We start from the raw sequence: 21,641 nt of genomic DNA, 5'->3' as shown, positions 1-21,641 counted from the left end.
GTTTAAAGATGGTTCTTGCCAGAAGAATGCTAACATGGTTTCCATGGCCACTGTAGATGGCATGCACCATAAAATAAAACAGTTTTAAAACCTGCTATCCAGAAAAGTGGAGAGACAGCGGCTGTAACATGGTACTGCTGAGACCCAGGCTAAATAAATACAAGAACAGGAAAAACTTCACACGTGGGTTAACATTGTTTACATTTTTTCTTTTTATTTATGCAAAACTGATACAATTTTAGAAGCAAAGCTCACTAGTGGACAGAACAGGAAAACTATTACAATACTGACAGGTATAAAATTAGATGGGAAAAAAATGCATAAGAATGCAAACATTAATGTGAAAGAGGACTGCACCATTTTAATTGTAAGCACAGAAATCTATGATTTATTAGCTCTTTTTGATAATAAAAAGGCAGAGCACCTGTTAGCTGACAACTTAAATGGCAATATTTGCTCCTAGACATGCAATAGATTTATGGTATCCTAAATATAAATGAAAGCACCTGGATAACACATTGATTGGATTATGACTACACAAAGGTGCACCACGGGGCACATTCATCTTCACCAATTTATGACCCTGTTGATGTTCTGCATTACTGCTCCAGATCTCATTTATTTTCACTGGAGGTCCCTCAATTTTTCTATGTGGTTGCATCTTTAACTCAGAGGGCAGAGTACCGCTTAGTATTAAATCTTACAACACCTAGGTTTTCCTTGAATGTTCCTTCCGTATATTTATTACGCCTAAACTTGCTTAGTTTATGAGATGAAGAGAACGCAGGCCAAGTTGGTATAGTTTGCAGGGTATTGATCAGATATCATTCAGGGAGAAAATACAGAAATAAGTGATTCAGATCTCAGGCCTCAAAGAGAACACATCTTACTCTGTACATAAGTAACCTTTATCCTAGGGGTGGGCAAACTTTTTCACCACATTTGGCCACATTTGGGTGGTGAAATTGTATGCAGGGCCATGAATGTAGGGCTGGGGTTGCGGTGCAGGACGGGGTGCGGTGTGCAGGAAGGGACTCAGGGCAAGGGGTTGGGGTGCAGGAGGAGTGAGGCAGGGGGCTCAAGGCAGGGGGTTATGGGGCTCAGGGCAGGGGGTTGGGGTGCGGGGGGGTGCAGGCTCTGGCCTGGCGCCGCTTACCTTGAGGTGGTAGCAGCACTTACCTCCGGGATGGCAGTGGCACGCCACGGGGCTAAGGCAGGCTCCTTGCCTGCCCTGACCCCACACCGCTCCCAGAAGTGGCCAGCATATCCAGCAGTGGCTCCTGGGGGAGGGGAGGGGCGGGGAGGGGCAGGGCAGGCGGCTCTGCTGTATGCTGCTCTTGCCTATGGGTACCACCCCCAAAGCTCCCATTGGCCACGGTTCCCCATTCCCGGCCAATGGGAACTGCAGGGGTGGTGCCTGCAGGTGAGGGCCATGCAATGAGCCCTCTGCCCCCTCTCCCCCAAGGGGTGCAGGGACGTGGTGCCGGCCGCTTCCAGGAGTGGTGTGGGGCCAGGGCAGGCAGGGAGCTGTAGTTTGTCCTCCCCAGCTTTATCCTAATCTTAGATTACTGCAGCTATTACCCCGGATTTCTGAAATAATGCCCCCCCAACCCTCTTGAAGATATAGAATTTTTGTTGTAGAAGAATCCCAGAGAAGGGAAAGTGTTGACAGAGAAGCACCATAAAAGAAAACTGGAGAGAGTACCAACAACTTCAGTTTTTATTCCTGAAGATTAATAGGTGCCAAAGCCATGGTAACTGAGAGGAGCTGAAGTTTTTGATAGTGAATGTGTCCGTGGCAATAGCGTATTAACCAGCACACGAAGTGAGAGTCAGGGAAAAAGAACTACAACCAAGCTAAACAGCTGCTTGAGAGGCAAAGTGGGATCACAAGGCATCTTTTAAGTTGTGTGACAGACACTGTTGACTCATCTTCAGGTCTTTTAAGGACATTGAGTGCCTACACTGAATGCAGTTTAAACCCATTTTGTTTGGGTTGTTCCAAGTTTGACTAATTAAATTAATTATCAATACACTGAATAGTTAAATTACAGTTCTTCATGACATTGCCACCACAGAGCCACACATATAGGAGTTACATGCCTATTCATACTGTCACAGAAACTTTTTGAACTATAGTTTGCATGGCTGGGCACATGGATAGGTCTCTTGAGCCCATCATTCCATACACCAACAGTGTAAATATCTTGTACCCCAACTGAGCCTCAGTTTCCCGGTCCACCAGCTGGAGGGTCCATGAAACTATCCTCATCCCTCTTTCTGTCACATACAAAGATACAGCTATGTTCAAACTGACAGATTTATAGTTAGCTTCCATTTCCTCTCTCCCCACCCCTCCAAATACTGAGGAAGATTCAACAGGATTGACCCAGTAAACCAAATTCTCAGAATTTCTGTCCTATAGTCATACTGGGGAGGCAAGGTTACACACTCTGAATGGCAAAGGGCCACTAACTACTACTTAGGCTTTCTAATTATTTATTATTTGAAATACCATAGAGCCTAGGAGCACTAGCCTCGACCAGGATTCCATTATGATAGGCAGTCCCTGCCCCAAAGAGCTTTTTAAACTACTTAGTCATGCTTGGTCTAAGACTTTTTGACCTTTGGAGAAAGTTCTAGAGTTCAAAGACTAAGTGGGTAGTACTATGCATTCAGTCATATTATGAACCGATGTCCCTGTGCATGAACATCTAAGGGCCTGCTCAATTAGGAAGATGGCAATTTTAATGACATGTATCCACAATGCACCCTTATTTGAAATCTGTAGGGCTGCAATGCAGAGTTGGTGCATAACTTCATGAATCATTATGGTCTCAATTCTTCTGGTTTCAGGAAGGGAATTCTTCAGTTAGTGCTTAATTAGCAAGGTTCCTCAGCCCACCTCTTCAGGAAGGTCACTGGTATCTCATCTCAGTGGGGCTCTATAATCAGTCATCATGAAGAAAGAACATTAACTTACCAGTAGTAAGTCTGGTTCACTGTACGTATATTGCTTTCACAGTTACAAATTGACCGAAATGGGCCCTGAATACACAGCGTGTCCTGAAGGATTTACAGTCCAACACAAGAACAGACTTAAAAGTCATTGTTTTAGAAGAGATGTGGTGTTTATACCTTCAGTCTACAGAATGCTGGGACTTAGGGGGTATGCATATGTACACCCCTTAATGGCCAACTACTGCTCAAAGAATCTGTGACTGTGGCTAGAAACGTAACTCCTACAGTTGAGCTCTTGAATGTCAATATATTTAGAGAAAAAAGTAACCCGTATTCTTGGTACATATCATTAATTGGGCTCAATATGCACCTGTTTATAAAAACACACTGAATTAGAAAAATGTATCCCTGGACCATGGCAATTTGATGGGGAGAATAATGTGTAGCAGGTTGATGCGGTATCAAGGAAGTGTCTTGATAATGAACTATATTTATGTTTAGCTAGTAAATGGGTGCCATATACAGAACGTGGGTCTACAATAGCAGACTTGAAGGAGGATACCAGGTAACCATTACTGGTTCTAGTAATGAATCCCGGAATGTTTCATTATGTGCTGAAGATACACATGCCTCTGATGTTCACTAGCCTGCTGTTGCATGCTGCAAGAAAAACGAATATGTATAAAAATGAGTCGGACAGAACAGATGTTTAAAAACAAAACATTACCCAGAAATAATTAAAAAGAAATCAAATGTGGCCAAGTTAAATCTAACTGCCTTTTGATCTCCAAATCTGCTGTAAATACAGGAGAGGGTGAAGACAAGGTGGTACTAAATCTAAAAAAGAGGGATTGTTTTCTTATCAAACCTTGTGTCAACTTAAATTTGAGGTTGTGGTTGAAACCACTCACTTTTGCTCAAGCTATAAAAGGAAATACCTACCACTACTGTTGATCAATGCCATTCACTCCACCTGTTTAAACCCAAGCTCCGTGTCCTTGGTAGTAGTCTGATAGAAACAGGGTTGTGGCAACCCAAGCCACTTGTAACCTACAGTGTATTAGAGGCCTGGAGTCAGCCAGGTGGTCAGTACAGTTCACAGCATGGGCTGAGCTATCCCAGGAGGAGGCAGGGCCAGATGTATATAATTTAAAACGGCTTTCTCATGGCAAAACATTCTGGGAAGGGCTAGGGTAGTACAATCATGCTTTGGGAATGAATCTCCCTTACAACACAGCTGTTTCAGCCTACTTAAAAAGTTAGAACAAGATTCTTGTTCTAATAGGTCACTGGAGTTTAGCTTAATGAAATCTAGGCCTTCTTCTACCCTATAAACTCTGCTGAAGTTTTATAAATATAGAAAAAATAAACCTACCATTAATGATTTGCTATCCTTTTTAAGACACAATAAGAACTCAAACTCTTATACAAACTCTTGATTAACTCAGAGAACTATTATATAGATTTTTAAATGTCTGATATTGTGAATTTTTAAAACTATGTATGAGTCCAAAGCATCAGATAGGCACTTATTTCTAATCTTACAAATCAAAATACATGGATAAACTCTTTAACTCTACCTTAAAAATGCACATGCTTGAGATCTGAATATAGTGTAGATTATATAGTTCTAAATTTCATAAAAAGGTGGAAAGAATCCAGAGAATAGTCAAATGAACTCAGGGAAATGAAAGAACATTACAAGAAAATTTGTGGAACGTGAAAGATGAAAAAAACCCAGAAATCAACCAAAACATTTTAGTTTCACTAAATAAAACAATTTAAAAAGATTATTTTATTGAAGTAAGGAGCTGGTAATGCAACCAACCTGTCTATTCAGCAATTTAGTACCCCATTAGAGTCTTTGCTAAAATTGAGCACTAAATTATTTGTTATTTAAACAATCACATCAGGAATAAACATCTGTAAAAACAAACTGCATGACAAGAGCATTTCTCTGTTACTCCAGGAAAGGATATGTTCTTTACAACTGTCTTTTTAGTGAAAAAAAAAACACAAAAAAAGCTTTCTGTAGAAAACTTTTGGGTGCCACAGGGATCAGTTCTTGGCCCTATGCTAGTTAACATTTTTATTAAGAAGAAAACAAAATAATCACTGACAAAGCTTGCGGAGGACACAAAAATTGGGGGGAAATGGTAAATAATGAAGACGACAGGTCACTGATACAGAGCGCAGTAAGGTAGGCACAAGGAAACAGAATGCATATAATATGGCTAAATGCAAATGTATACATTTAGGAACAAAGAATATAGGCCATACTTCTAGGATGGGGACTCCGTCCTGGGAAACAATGACTCAAAAAGATTTTGGGGTTGTCATAAAGGGAAGGGTAACCACCTTTTGTATACAGTGCTATAAAATCCCTCCTGGCCTGTAAAGGGTTAAGAAGCTAAGGTAACCTCGCTGGCACCTGACCCAAAATGACCAATGAGGGGACAAGATACTTTCAAATCTGGAGGGAGGGAAAGGCTTTTGTCTGTCTGTGTGATACCTTTGCCAGGAACAGATCAAGGATACAAGCCCTCCAACTCCTATAAAGTTAGTAAGTAATCTAGCTAGAAAATGCATTAGGGTTTCTTTAAAAAGAAAAGGAGTACTTGTGGCACCTTAGAGACTAACAAATTTATTTGAGCATAAGCTGAGCTGTAGCTCATGAAAGCTTATGCTTAAATAAATTTGTTAGTCTCCAAGCGGTCCTTTCCCTGTTCTTTGTCTAAATCACTTGGTGGTGGCAGCATACTGTTCAAGGACAAGGCAAAGTTTGTGCCTTGGGAAATTTTTTTAACCTAAGCTGGTAAAAATAAGCTTAGGGGGTCTTTCATGCGGGTCCCCACATCTGTACCCCAGGAGTTCAGAGTGGAGAAGGAACCCTGATAGGGGTTTTGGTGGATTCAGCTGAATAGGACTTCTCAGTGTGATGGTATGGCGAAAAGGGCTAATGCAATAGTTGGATGCATAAACATGGGAATCTTGAGTAGCAGTAGAGAGGTTATTTTACCTTTGTATTTGGCATTTGTGCAACTGCTGCTGGAATACGGTGACCAGTTCTGGTGTCCATTAATAAACTGGAGGGAGTTCAGAGAAGAGCCACGAGAATGATTAGTACTGTCATGGATGGATATAAACTGTTCAGGAAGGACAGGCAGGGCAGAAAAGGTGGGGGAGTTGCATTGTATGTAAGGGAGCAGTAAGACTGCTCAGAGCTCAAGTATGAAACTGCAGAAAAACCTGAGAGTCTCTAGATTAAGTTTAGAAGTGTGAGCAACAAGGGTGATGTCGTGGTGGGAGTCTGCTATAGCCCACCGGACCAGGGGGATGAGGTGGACAAGGCTTTCTTCCGGCAACTCATGAAAGTTACTAGATCGCAGGCCCTGGTTCTCATGGGAGACTTCAATCACCCTGATATCTGCTGGGAGAGCAATACGGTGGTGCACAGACAATCCAGGAAGTTTTTGGAAAGTGTAGGGGACAATTTCCTGGTGCAAGTGCTGGAAGAACCAACTAGGGGCAGAGCTCTTCTTGACCTGCTGCTCACAAACTGGGAAGAATTAGTAGGGGAAGCAAAAGTGGATGGGAACCTGGGAGACAGTGACCATGAGATGGTCGAGTTCAGGATCCTGACACAGGGAAGAAAGGAGAGCAGCAGAATACGGACCCTGGACTTTAGAAAAGCAGACTATAACTCCCTCAGGGAACTGATGAGCAGGATCCCCTGGGAGAATAACATGAGGGGGAAAAGGAGTCCAGGAGAACGGGCTGTATTTTAAAGAATCCTTATTGAGGTTACAGGGACAAACCATCCCGATGTGTAGAAAGAATAGTAAATATGGCAGGCGACCAGCTTGGCCTAACAGTGAAATCCTTGCTGATCTTAAACACAAAAAAGAGGCTTACAAGAAGTGGAAGATTGGACAAATGACCAGCGAAGAGTATAAAAATATTGCTCGGGCATGCAGGAGTGAAATCAGAAAGGCCAAATCACACCTGGAGTTGCAGCTAGCAAGAGACATGAAGAGTAACAAGAAGGGTTTCTTCAGGTATGTTAGCAACAAGAAGAAAGTCAAGGAAAGTGTGGGCCCCTTACTGAATGAGGGAGGCAACCTAATGACAGAGGATGTGGAAAAAGCTAATGTACTCAATGCTTTTTTGCCTCTGTCTTCACAAACAAGGTCAGCTCCCGGACTGCTGCGCTAGGCATCACAACATGGGGAATAGATGGCCAGCCCTCTGTGGAGAAAGAGGTGGTTAGGGACTATTTAGAAAAGCTGGACGAGCACAAGTCCATTGGCCCGGATGCACTGCATCTGAGAGTGCTAAAGGAGTTGGTGGCTGTGATTGCAGACCCATTGGCCAGTATCTTTGAAAACTCATGGCGATCGGAGGAAGTCCCGGACGACTGGAAAAAGGCTAATGTAGTGCCCATCTTTAAAAAAGGGAAGGAGGAGGATCCTGGGAACTACAGGCCAGTCAGCCTCACCCCAGTCCCTGGAAAAATCATGGAGCAGGTCCTCAAGGAATCAATTCTGAAGCACTTAGAGGAGAGGAAAGTGATCAGGAACAATCAGCATGGATTCACCGAGGGCAAGTCATGCCTGACTAATCTAATTGCCTTCTATGACCAGATAACTGGTTCTGTGGATGAGGGGAAAGCAGTGGACATGTTGTTCCTTGACTTTAGCAAAGCTTTTGACACGGTCTCCCACAGTATTCTTGCCAGCAAGTTGAAGAAGTATGGGCTGGATGAATGGACTATAAGGTGGATAGAAAGTTTGCTAGATTGTCGGGCTCAACGGGTAGTGATCAATGGCTCCATGTCTAGTTGGCAGCCGGTATCAAGTGGAGTGTCCCAATGGTCAGTCCTTGGGCCGGTTTTGTTCAATATCTTCATAAATGATCTGGAGGATGGTGTGGATTGCACCCTCAGCAAGTTTGCAGATGACACTAAACTGGGAGGAGAGGTAGATACGTGGGAGGGTAGGGATAGGATACAGAGGGACCTAGACAAATTAGAGGATTGGGCCAAAAGAAATCTGATAAGGTTCAACAAGGACAAGTGCAGAGTCCTGCACTTAAGACGGAAGAATCCCATGCACCACTACAGACTAGGGACTGAATGGCTCGGCAGCAGTTCTGCAAAAAAGGACCTAGAGGTTACAGTGGACGAGCAGCTGGATATGAGTCAACAGTGTGCCGTTGCTGCCAAGAAGGCCAATGGCATTTTGGGATGTATATGTAGGGGCATTGCCAGCAGATTGAAGGACTTGATCATTCCCCTCTATTCAACATTGGCGAGGCCTCATCTGGAGTACTGTGTCCAGTTTTGGGCCCCACACTACAAGAAAGATGTGGAAAAATTGGAAAACGTCCAGCGGAGGGCAACAAAAATGATTAGGGGACTGGAACACATGACTTATGAGGAGAGGCTGAGGGAACTGGGATTGTTTAGTCTGCGGAAGAGAAGAATGAGGGGGGATTTGATAGGTGCTTTCACTACCTGAAAGGGGGTTCCAAAGAGGATGGATCTAGACTATTCTCAGTGGTAGCAGATGACAGAACAAGGAGTAATGGTCTCAAGTTGCAGTGGGGGAGGTTTAGGTTGGATATTAGGAAAAACTTTTTCACTAGGAGGGTGGTGAAATACTGGAATGCATTACCTAGGGAGGTGGTGGAATCTCCTTCCTTAGAAGTTTTTAAGGTCAGGCTTGATTTAGTTGGGGATTGGTCCTGCTTTGAGCAGGGGGTTGGACTAGATGACCTCCTGAGGTCCCTTCCAACCCTGATATTCTATGATTCTATGATTAAAGGATTAGAAAGCATGCCTTATAGAGTGATAGACTAAAGAAGCTCAAGCTATTTAGTTTACCCAAGAGAAGGTTAAAGGATGACATGATTACAGTCTGTCTGCACCCAAATGGGGAACAGATATTTGATAATAGGCTCTTCAATCTAGTAGACAAAAGGTATAACATGATCCAATGGCTGGGAGCTGAAGATAGACAAATTCAGATGGGAAATCAGGGGCGCCGGAATGGGAGGGCCAAGGGGCCATGGTCCTCAAACTTTTGAAAGTGGATGGGCCTGTCCTGTCCACTTTTCACCATGCGCCTGGCCCCCTGCTCCTTCAAAGACTTAAAACTTGGCCAAATTCAAGTGGATTTTCATGGGGAAGACAAGAGTCACATCCTTGACACAAAAATCAACCCTCTTGCTCCAAAGCACAGGGGTGCTAAGGCAGTTCAAAGAAGAGCAAGAAATATTTAACCTGGGCTAAATAATATTTTTTCCTTTGCTTCATTCTCAGAAATGGTGAACCATTTCAGCTGAAGTTTTCCAAAAAATCCAGCTGAAGGCAGAAAATTAGTATTAAAAATCTGGGCCCAAACTGTTAAAGTACAGCAAAGTTATAAGCAAGTGAAAACATGATCTTATAATGGGAGGTGGTGGGCAATTTTAACAACACAAACAATAATATACATAATTTATACACATTTATTTTACAGTATTTTTGCCAGTTCTGAAAGATGAATCCAAGTCCAAAAAATGTTAACTGGCTAGTTCCTTTCAGACGATTTCGCAAGATGTAGAACTCAAACATGGTGTGTATTTTAGTGTGAAATACAGTGAAACAGCAGCTTTTTAACGAGTCTAACATTTACTCAGAAAATAAGCTCTCAATCAGCTATTGGAGTTATCAAGTATAAATAAAATTCATTATGCCTGATCCTCAGGGTCGATTGTGAGCCTCATACTTACATTAGTGAGCACTTACGGTTATGAGTAGTCGCACTGACTTCTACCATCCCTAGATTTCATTGGGACTAGTCATGCAAATCAGCACTCACCAGTGTGAGTAAGAGTTTCATAGTCATGCCCATAGCTACAGTGTACTTAAAAACAATTGATGCATTTTATACTCCAGTAACAAATGATAGTAACAATAATGTAGATTGGAGATATATTTACAAAGAAGATGTCAAATATTTAAGTGTGAACACCTACTCCAATGGGCAGATATTGGATTGATATTTAAAATAAACTCCTCTTAAACAAATGTTCAAAGTACTGTTCCTGTCTGCATATAAAAACACTGAAGGATTTTTCATTCTTCTATATTTCTTATATAGTAAGATATACAGCAATATGTAACTACAATATTGGCACCAGATAATTAATGATATATAAAGGACTCTAGAATTACTTCTACAGCTTTTGCCGCCCCTAGAACTACTTTGACAAGATATTTCTTAATTTTTGAATCGAGTTAGTCACCTACTTTAGTTAGTACATAGTGCTTGGCTTTAAAGGTACAATTTCTATGAACTTTACAAAATCCATCCTGGAATATTCATGTATATGACAAACAAACCAAAACCCTTTTTGTAATCTTCAAATCCAATTCAAAAGTTTTGTTTAACTATCAGAAATGCCCTTTCATTACCCCTTCCCTATGATGGGACTTCAAGAGGAGTATGGAAACCATACAGAATTTTATGCATGAACTAGCTATACTGTACATTATTCAGTAAGCTGTCAAGAACTGAAGTTCTACTTTCTGAGCAGCAATTAAAAGGAAAATTCTTGGCTTAGTCAGAATACTGATATCAAAATACAAATTTAAATAATTTACTCTAAAAGAAAATAATTCATGTTTATAGCTTCTTAGTGAAAATAGACAGTTCTTCTGCCTATTAGACAGGCCTCAGCTTTTCCAGTTCCAAGGGATACAGAGGTCTCCATCTTGCAACACTGAATAAAAGTGTGAAATGCAGAGGTGCATGCCTTGCAGGTATGGGAGCGATTCTTCCAGCAGTCGCTTACAACAATCTATCATCTGTGCATGTGAAATACTTGGCTCCTTATACAGTTGTTTCAGAGAAAATTTTTCAGTGGAAGCACTGATTAGCTCTTTTTCCATCACTGTCAACCTAGTATATTTTAAAAAGTTAGAAATTAGTGCTAAATATGAGGACCAAATACAATGATAAAATTAGTGCTTGGGCCTCCCCCCCCCAAATGTCCTTGAAAGACAAATATTTATATACAGTGTGCATTTAGTTTCAATTTTTTCAAGTGTAGGTATAGTGTGACAGTTTTGAACGTGTAAAAATCTAACGTTTTTGTGTACAAATATGCAAACTGTGTGCGCGCAAGTGATTATGCCAAGTTGAGTACCTACGAAAGGAGGCCACATTTTAAAAACATTGCTGACTCACTTATTTGAAGAGCACTTTGTCGTTAAAAAAAGTCATGAGACTTCATTTTCAAGGCATCTTAAAGATAAAAACGTTTGTTCCTTTTTGAGATATTTAGTCAGCATTAAGAAACTAGGCTTGAAAGTATAAAAATAATTTCCTCATGTACCCACCTATCAAACCCTATATTCAGTATTCTGCAGGTGACTGAAAACACTGGATGACATCAAACAAAGGGGAGTGTAGCCACCTGCTCTATTTTAGGTGTTTGTAATATAGTTTACTGTTGCAAGAGAAATTCAGAATTCTTAACTCAGGACTTCGCAAATTAAATTATTTTTCAGTTCACCGTAGACAAAAAGGAATAAGAATAAACCAACTGACAAATCCAGCTTCTCTAAAGAAAAAGCTAGTATGTATGTACATTTGAGAACTGCAGTTTTAAAAAGCTGTCATGTAATACAAATCTGACAGTGTTGGTACAGATAAATGATAGACAAACTGAGCCATTCTAAATCCTGTATTGCTAAAACACTTTTACATATCCTATATGGGAGGATATACAGTTCCTTTATTTAATACAATCCTAAGGAGGATGCAAACAAACAGCCGAAAGTTTCACATGTACTGTGCTTAAGATTCAGATAATAAACAGGATACATGTGCAGACTTAGGATGTGTCTACATTATGGAGACTATACCAACATAACTTTGTTACTGTAGCTATGCCAGCATGATCTCATATATTGCAAGTGCAGCCTACACCAAGAGAGGGTGTTTTCCCAAAAACACCACCTCCCCAAATGATAATAGCTGTATTGACAGAAGTACTATTCCACTGACATAGATGCGTCTACACTTCGGGGTAGGTCGGCAGAGCTATGTTGGTAAGGGGTGTACATACTGACTCTTGAGCAGCGTAGCTATGTCTGTCTATTTTGAAGTGTAAGGCAGGCCTTAAAAATTACACCTTTACACCATGATCCTGAAACTGGATTGGTGCAGGCATCCCCTTGCACCTGCCTGGAACTCTGCATGAGCATCAGGGGCAGCCTCTTGCATTGTTCCAGCTGCAAGTTTGGGTCCTCAAAGATCAGTTTTAATTGGTTAGATTGGTATTCAAAAATTCTGGGTTCTTATTTTCTCCTGAAGTACCGATTATATGGTAAGCTCTCGAACAGTGAAGGGAGCTGCATCATCATGCTGCATTACGTGTTTGTGATTTCACTGACACTAACTCTGAATTCAGGTCTTGCCAAATAAGTAAAAAAAGAGGAAAATTTTCAGCTGTTTTAAAACATATTTATTTCTAATTTGAGTCCATATTAAGGATTCAGGACCTTAAAGGAAGATTTTAAAAACCTTTACTTGTATGTATCATAAAATATTTCCATATTCAATAAAGAATGCTCAATTGTGGAAATTATTGAGTTTCTGCATACTTTAGAAAGATTATTGAAAAATCATCAAGAGAAAGTTTCATTATATCTTATAAACAAAAAAAATTAATTTTGTAATGAAATACAGCTGCTATGTAAACTGATAAGGAAGCAGTCAGCTGAACAGCAGTTCATAACAAATGACAGTTGGATGAGGTAATATATTTTATTGGACCAACTACTGGTGAGAGACAAGCTTTCAAGTTGGGTAAAACAGCAGATAGAACAGTGGCGGGAAAGGTGAGAACCTTTTTTGTAGGAAAAAGTTAACTCCCTTTTATATATCCTCAAATTTCTCTTATTGTTATAGATGTAAAACAAATAATTCAGTAATACAAGAAGTAGAAGAGAAACACAAGAGCTAGTGTACAAACTTGTTGAGAATACTTACTCTTCCTTTCTTTTCAGATTCTCTCTTGCTTGCTGTGCTTTGGTAATAATAAACCACTGAAGGGTTGCTGGATCACACATTGTTGGGATGTTAAAATGACCAAGTTCATGCAAGCTTGGAGCATACTTATCACTGTAATGAAACGTGATGCAAGTCAAAATAGGTGTATCTTATCACTTTTTGTACGAAAATATTGGTCATGGACAACAGAATGAGGAATTAAGGATAAGAAAATCCCACCTGATCAATAAATTCTAAATAATTCTTTGGTAAAGGTTTGAGGCATGAGTACAGAATGTTATTTTAGGTGTTCTGATTTTTTTTTTTTTTTTTTTTTAATTTCAGGAGTGTGGATCAGCAGAAGCAACTCAAAAGATACATATTAGTTTCCTGCTGCAGACAAACTATTGACTCACAAAACTTACTTTTTTTCCAGATAATTTCTCAGAGATTTAAACAAAGATTTAGATTTCAAAGGACTTTCTCCATTAGTTTAGCAATTTTAAGATACATTAAAATTTTACATTTAGCAGTCTTGTCAGAACCCTAACAAAACAACTGCAACTGAATTTCTTGAATCCTGCGTTCAACCAGTCCAATGATCTTATTAGCACCATACGTGGATGAAAAGCTTGCTCTGAAATGAATTCAAGCCAAGTACTCTCTTAGCAATAGCACATTATCTTAGTCACATAAACAAAGCCTAAATACATATGCCCTGGGCAGGGACTTCTACCCCCATTGAACTACAGTGGCTTATTAGATGCACATACTTGTGTGTCAGTGTAACAGCTGTTCATATGCTTGACAGATTGTTTAATCTATTCAATGCTATATTCCGTGCAGATGAGTTTAGAACGACAAAAATGCTATCCTCGCTGGATGTGCATGATTTCCTTCTAGCTAACCTATCTCCAACTCAAGAAAAACAGTTTGACACAGTTACATCATTTAGAAACAGATCATACTGATTCCATAACTACAAACAGGATTGACAGTGCCTAGTAAGTTGTAATGTGTGCATATTGTTTACAGGTTGTGCAGTCTTAATTAACTTGATGCAGGCAGTTAATATTTCCTGACGCTACTTTAAAAATGTAAAATGTATTACAAACAGGGGATGTGAAAATGCCAAAGGAACAATATTTCAGCAAATGAGACTTTATGTATTGCTCTTAGTAATACTACAATCAGCATAGAGTGTAAAATGACCAAAAAGCTTTATAGAAGCAGCTATCCTGCAGACACATACCTTTCTAGAATCATTTGCAAGCCACGCAGACTACGAGGGTGAAATGATAGCCTACTGTTTAGCAATCTATTATAAAAAGCATCAAGAGTGGTGTAATACTCTTCAAGAGTTAGCAGTGGTTGCAGTTCTTCAATGTATGTTATTTGTATGCCTCCTAGAAGATGACTTATACGGTCCTCCAAAAGCAGCATCTTCTTTTGAAGTTTATAATAGCTAGGCAATCTCTCAAAAATCTGCACACACAAAAATACATTTCCTATAATTACACACAACACATGATAAAACTCTCTCCAAGAAATTAAGCGCTTATTAATTCACAACGGAATGAACCCTGAAGAAAATTAAGTATCTAACGATTCAAACAGAGAATTTAAATGTTACAACTGAAATTTTTATGCACTGTGAACACAAACTTGATTGGTAGGGCTGGGTGAACAGACAATGTTGTTTTGGGGGGCCAGTTGAGGAAAGAGAGAGGGTTACACAGAATCTCTATGAGAAGTTATGCTTTTTTGCTGGATTTTGTCCTACAAAGAAGCATTCATGTGTAGCCACTGACATGAGGGCTCATACACAACTACTGACAGATTAAAAAGTGTTCTCTCACTGCACTTCTAGCCCCATGTGTATGGTCCATAGTGTACAATAGAAGTGGTAACAGTAAGCTGTGTGCTTGTGAATGAAGAATGAGAGGGCGTGACTGTTAGGCAGCTGTGTGTGTGTGTCACATTGTATATGTAGCAACCCTGTTTCAGAATGACTTTTGTGTATTTATATATAAAAATATATGACCGCTTGTGTCCCATTATTATACACATTACCTTGATATACTAAATAAGATGACTAGTATGACATGGCCTATGAATTATAGGTTGTATATGTGCTAGTTTATCTAAAGTACATTAATTATACACATTGAATTTTTAAATGTGCATATGGACATAAATGAGAAAGAAAACGTTTTAGCTGTAGATGTACCGATGCCAACATATACTAGAATTGCACACAGGCATCAGCGTACCATGCTGCAGTGTGAACTGAAGGATCTTTCTCTTCCTTCTGTGCAAAAAGTCTGAGCTATCAGCTTGACTGAATAGAGAATAGTTTCAAAAGAAAAGACCGTGACAAACACTCAGTGGTACTAAAGTGGAAATACAACCTTGTCTACATACAGATTTGCTCTGGTTTAATTAAAGGTGTGTTTTTAAACCAATTTAGTTAAATCAGTGCAAGACTGTGTGTACTTTTATTTTGGTTTAGGATTGGTTTAAGCCTATAAAAATGAGAGATTCAGTTCAACTGGTGAAGTTTGGCTGTAGACAAGACCTTCCAAACAGCAAACGCTGATCAGATAAGAATGAAAGCAGATCTTGCCAACAGTGATTATACCCCAGAATGGACAGCTAATTTAGCAATATTCATTAATGTTGCATTATTTCCATCATGAAGAAGTCAAAGGGAAAGCTGCAATTTCCCATGATAATTTGCAGCAGGAGGTCCAATCTGGTTATACAGGTAATGCAGTTGTTACCTTTTGCATACGATGACAAAGCAGGTGACTTTCAAAGTTATTTTAAGTTGTTTTAATTATGCTGGTCAATTTCTCATTAGTTTTAACTACAATATTTCAAAAAGGAAGTGAATTTACCTTTCAAGAACTTAAAGACTTTAAATCACACATTATCCTATACTAGTCTCAAAACATCAGCTTCCGACTCAATGTTTAAAAATACATTTAAGACACTAAATCATTAGAAGTTGTAATTTCTCTTTTTAATTAGACAAGGTGGTAGTTTGGAATCTGAACATGCAACTTCTATTAAAAAGTGTGAACATTCAAAGCACCTTCTCTCAAACTTTTTCTATTCAATATGCTTTTGAATGAATTTTGCATTTAATTCCAATTTCTCAATTTACCAAAGATATAAATCATTCATCTTAACAAAACAGGAAAGAGAGTTAATAGAAACCTCTCACTCTACTGAGCTTACATAGACAAGGAACTAATCATCTGCTATAGAATTTTGTGTTGAGGAGCTGACTGCAATGTTAACTGCAGGATGTAAGATAGTAATTTTATGGTCCTGCACTGCAACATTGTACATTTCCAAACAAGATAACTCACTCACCCACCTCCCGTTCTTTCTTTTTGAATTTTATCCACATTTGTCTCCTTTTATGCAAGTCCTTTAAAAGCAGTAACTTCTCAGGTGACCAAATGCTACTCACTTATGTGGGCCAAGACCTGACAATACTGAACTAAACTCATTGGTGCGAAGAGTGATAATTCTGCATATGCCCTATGTAAATCTCCTCTTCAATGCCTACAATTCATATAATTGAACTGCACATTGCTAAATTTAAATTCACTGGAACTATGAAATATATGAAAATCATGTTTGAATGAAGTGACAAATATTTTCAGACATTTTGTTAAGTGATATCCTGGTGGTATCTGTATTATGTTAAAAGATTACTCCCTATAGTTCTTTGGAAACTATATATTATTATTAAAAAATGCCACAGAGTTTGCCACAGCCTGTTTGCAACAACAAACATTGAAATACCTATAGAAGTGTGTAAATAAAGGAGACACAAACGGATTCTTTCAGTATAAGATGGCTAGTTAATGAACAAGATGGAGTGCTGGGTACAGAAAGAGTAGTTTAGTAGATGTTGCAAAAAGAATTTGTGATCAACACAGCTCCCACTGAAATAAAGAGCAAAAAATTCCCACTGAGTTCCCAGTGGTAGTGGGTTTTTTTTGGTTCATTGAGACATTTTAGGGATGAAGAAATATTTCACCCGTGTGTGATCATGTTGCATTCTAGTTGTGAAAAAAGCCAATTTTGTTCACCCTTAGCATTAGACCAGAAGTTGATTTACTAGCAGAAACTGCAGTAAAAACTCAACCAGAAAGATTATGGTTATTATTAACATCTACTGCAAAGGATTCGGTTTATAATGCAAGTATCAAGTTACGGTGAACATAGTAACTGCATGCATTACGTTAAGTTACTTACCAGTTACCTGTAGCAATTCATATCTTGGTTATAAACCTTTTAAAAATAAGTCATTTATACAAGGTGCCATTAACTAAATTAAGAAAAATATTAACTATCCTTTATCTGAAATTCTCTTACTTCGATCCAGTGGTGGTGAACATCCATTGTGCCTAGCATGACGTGGCCTGTTGCACTCATACCTGAACAGTCCGTGAATACTACTGTATGTCCTAATAATGAAACACAGTTTTTAGTCACTTTCCACAACTATGTAAGCCTTAACAATACTATTGCGTTTCACCAACAGTAAATCTTCACAACACAGACAAAAGTAAGTAGAAGCTTTTGCTACTCCCATCAATTGGAAACTCTCGTTCTGAAAGCTTAAATTCAAGGATTTTTCTACACGAAACTTGACCTAGTATTTTCCTTCCCTCCCACTGCGTAGTTTCACTACTTAGAATCTTATCTTATAGAGAGACTATTTTTGGACAACTATCAATATTGGGACAATACCATATTTAAACAACCCACAGAACACTGTATGCACTCAAGAAACAAACCATTAGATCACTATTATTTGTATTAAATAAAGTAACTTTAAGCTGAATATGGTAAATATTGCCCAGATCACCACTATAACATTTCCTGGGGGGCACCCAGGGTTGTGAGGCACCTCTCTACCACTTGCCCTTAGAGTGAAGAAGCCTTGTCTGTGCCTGCCATGGATCAGCTCCCCAACCTCATCAGCCTCTGGCAATATAAGCACTCCCCTCTAGGCCTCTGTCACTCTGTAGGTTAGTGATAGGCATGCTCCAGCCCTCCAAGTATCTCCTTGGAGTGTCCAGCCCCCATCTACTGGCCACTTGCAGTATTCACTGATTTGCTGCTTCCAAAGAAACAGTACATCCCAGCTTACCAGTTGCACCTCAAATCACCACTCCACTTAACTCACAGTGTTTAGGTTCGTTTACAGTGACATCAAATGCAAGTTTAACAAAGCACAGAGATTCAAATAGTAACAAGGAGAAATATTGTAAACCAAAGGTTACATATTAAATAAAATCATAACACACAATCTAGAGCCAGACTTAATTAACAAGATACTCTCATGTCTAGTACAGTATTGCTCACCCAAAATCCTTGCAGTGCTTTACAGCTAGGTTGGCTGTGACCCTTTTTTCATGAGACATGCATGCTGCCAGTTTGCGTCCTAGATGAAGGATTTTGCACTCCAAAATAAAGCAGAGCAATCCTTTGTCTTTATTCATAGAGGACACCCCCCCCCCCACTATTAGTTTCTTCCTGCAGATTTCCTCTCTTGCAGATTTTCCAATCTCTCAGTTTGCACCCAGCTCAGTATGCAAATAAGCATACAATACACAAATGGCCAGACAAAGAGACAGGTATCTGTTAGTTACCTCCTTCTTGAAAGGAACATCTCCATGGTACATCACCTCCTGGTGACCTGCATTAAGTTCAAGACCTTAAGAGCATAATTTTCAGTACAGATACATAACTTCTTAAATATTATATGTACATGGATTTCACAATGGATTATGACAAGCAGTGGATAACTGGCTTTCAGTAGAGACCTCACACGCCACCCTTTGGTGAACTTTTATGCAGATATCTGACCCCAGGTATCCCTATATTATGTGTATATTATTGTGTATGATAATCCTTGATTATCATACACATTGTAAGGAGAGTGGTCACTTTGGATAAGCTATTACCAGCAGGAGAGTGAGTTTGTGTTGGGGGGGGGGGGTGAGAAAACCTGGATTTGTGCTGGAAATGGCCCACCTTGATTATCATACACATTGTAAGGAGAGTGGTCACTTTAGATAAGCTATTACCCAGCAGGAGAGTGAGTTTGTGTTTGGGGTGTGTGTGTGAGAAAACCTGGATTTGTGCTGGAAATGGCCCAACTTGATTATCATACAGATTGTAAGGAGAGTGATCACTTTAGATAAGCTATTACCAGCAGGAGAGTGGGGTGGGAGGAGGTATTTTTTTCATGCTTTTTGTGTGTATATAATAAGATCTTCTACACTTTCCACAGTATGCATCTGATGAAGTGAGTTGTAGTTCACGAAAGCTTATGCTCAAATAAATTGGTTAGTCTCTAAGGTGCCACAAGTACTCCTTTTCTTTTTGCGAATACAGACTAACACAGCTGTTACTCTGAAACCTATATACAATCCTACACACCCTCTGTGCTGTTTGATAGCCTTCTCTCTCGCCGACATAATGCTGTGCACACGAGTGCTTACACCGGCAAAACTTATGTCGCTTGGGGTGTGTGCTTTTTTCACACCCGAGTGACAAATGTTTTGCCCTCAGAAGTGTTTGTGCAGACATGGCATTAGTTTTCCATGAGAAAGACAGAGTTGAAAGGAACACTCCCAAGGAGTCATCTCAAAAACAGGGATAAAAGGAAATAAAAGTATTCTCATAATGACCTCTACCTACCTGTAAGACAGTAATTATTCCTGGGGGTGGGAAAGAAGGCTGAGACTGCGGACACAGTTAATCATCCGAGTATTCATCTAGGGCAGAGGCCAAATTTGCGGGGTCCAAGGAATAATTATATATACAATCGTATATTAGCATATTGATACTTCTCATCGATAAACATTACCTTTCCAAGGTTCTTTATAGGGTTGAACAATGTGGGACAATCTTACCTGTCTTTTAATTTAATAAGTGAGTTCTCAAGTGAACGAATGATTATTCAAAACTGAGAATTTTGAGAAAGACTAAGTGTGATGCCATGTGTGCTGGCCAACAGTTATTGCCACAGATCAAGCTGCTGTATCAGAGGAGTCACATGGTAACCTGAAAGTGTTCAGAGATGCTCAATCCTTCTTGGACAAGAGATTTGATTTCAGAATGTAGGTCTTCCGGAATATGATCTACAAGAGAAGATTACTTGACCCAAGTAAAAAAAGTTCTTAGAAGCCCTACTGGCCAGGTAATTGGGTATTCTGAGAGTTAGTGATCCATCTTTTTGTCTCCTTGTCCCCAAGGAAAGATTATAATTACTACAACAACTTACTCATTTCCAGGGTAGCAGAGACCATAAGTGAACCCAGTATCTGGTTCTGGTTCTAATGGCCTGTGATGGGATGTTAGATGGGGTGGGATCTGAGTTACCCAGGGGAAAGAATGTTCTGTAGTATCTGGCTGGTGAATCTTGCCCATATGCTCAGGGTTTAGCTGATCGCCATATTTGGGGTCGGGAAGGAATTTTCCTCCAGGGCAGATTGGAAGAGGCCCTGGAGGTTTTTCGCCTTCCTCTGTAGCATGGGTCACGGGTCACTTGCTGGAGGATTCTCTGCTCCTTGAAGTCTTTAAACCACCATTTGAGGTCTTCAATAGCTCAGACATAGGTGAGGTTTTTCGCAGGAGTGGGTGGGTGAGATTCTGTGGCCTGCGTTATGCAGGAGGTCAGACTAGATGATCATAATGGTCCCTTCTGACCTTAGTATCTATGAATCTATGAACTTTTGTCCTGCCTGGGGCACCTGTTAGTTTATCATTCTTCTTGGACACTGGTGGCATGGATGAAGCAGAGAGCCACAGATCTCAGGTAGTTTCAGAAGTCCCTCTGACAGAAAAAGCTATCTTAGAGTCATTTGTCTGGACTGTGTAACTATTTGTGGGATTTCTCCTCCATAGTGCAAACAGGCAAATGTAGTTCTTTCACCTGTCTATCCAATGAACCTTAAATAACTTGTATTCATCAAGAGGTAAGACAGAAGCTGAGTCTAGTGTCATCTAGGTCAGGAGAGCTAAAGATGGAGGAAGGAGCTTCTAATCCTTTACTGCAGGGGTAGCCAACCTGTGGCTCTGGAGCCACATGCAGCTCTTCAGAAGTTAATATGTGATTCCTTGTATAGGCACCGACTCCGGGGCTAGAGCTACAGGCTCCAACTTTCCCATGTGCTGGGGGCTGCTCACACTCAACCCCTGGCTCTGCCACAGGCCCTGCCCCCACTCCACCCCTTTCCACACCCTCCCCTGAGCCTGCCATGCCCTTGCTCCTCCGCCCCAGAGCCTCCTGCACGCCACGAAACAGCTGATCAGGAGGTGCAGGGAGGTAGGGGGAGGTGCTGATCGGTGGGGCTTCTAGTGGGTGGGAGGTGCTGGGAGGAGCTGATGGGGGGCTACTGGTGTATTACTGTGGCTCTTTGGCAATGTACGTTGGTAAATTCTGGCTCCTTCTCAGGCTCAGGTTGGCCACCCCTGTTTTACTGAAAATAACTTCCCAATGATTCACCCTTTCTAATCCGAAGGATCCTCTTGAAGAGCAGTCATCGCTACCCCTGTGAGTTGATCTGGGACACTCTGATGACAATACATCTTGATTCCTAC

The 21,641-nt window shown here is 40.2% G+C and overlaps 1 protein-coding gene across 4 annotated transcripts in view; it reads right to left on the bottom strand.

Moving 5' to 3' along the window:
* Positions 1-188: 188 nt before the first annotated feature.
* TCAIM (T cell activation inhibitor, mitochondrial) overlaps positions 189-21,641 on the bottom strand; it is a 54,707-nt gene continuing 33,254 nt past the window's right edge. For 3 of the 4 annotated variants that reach the window (XM_048838674.2, XM_075125717.1, XM_048838673.2), the window contains exons 8-11: positions 17,400-17,491; positions 14,257-14,489; positions 13,005-13,136; positions 4,737-10,907 (exon numbers count right to left, since the gene is read on the bottom strand). In XM_048838674.2, the coding sequence (XP_048694631.1) occupies positions 10,682-10,907; positions 13,005-13,136; positions 14,257-14,489; positions 17,400-17,491 (683 nt within the window). In that variant the 3' untranslated portion in view covers positions 4,737-10,681. Of the gene's footprint in view, positions 3,622-4,736; positions 10,908-13,004; positions 13,137-14,256; positions 14,490-17,399; positions 17,492-21,641 lie in introns of those variants that run through there. The other variant, XM_075125716.1, reaches the window with a different exon arrangement.

The sequence above is a fragment of the Caretta caretta genome, chromosome 2 (assembly GCF_965140235.1).
Source record: "Caretta caretta isolate rCarCar2 chromosome 2, rCarCar1.hap1, whole genome shotgun sequence".
NCBI lineage: Eukaryota > Metazoa > Chordata > Testudines > Cheloniidae > Caretta > Caretta caretta.
The sequence above is the reverse complement of the archived record's forward strand: the minus strand, read 5'-3'. Positions and strand labels throughout refer to the sequence as shown.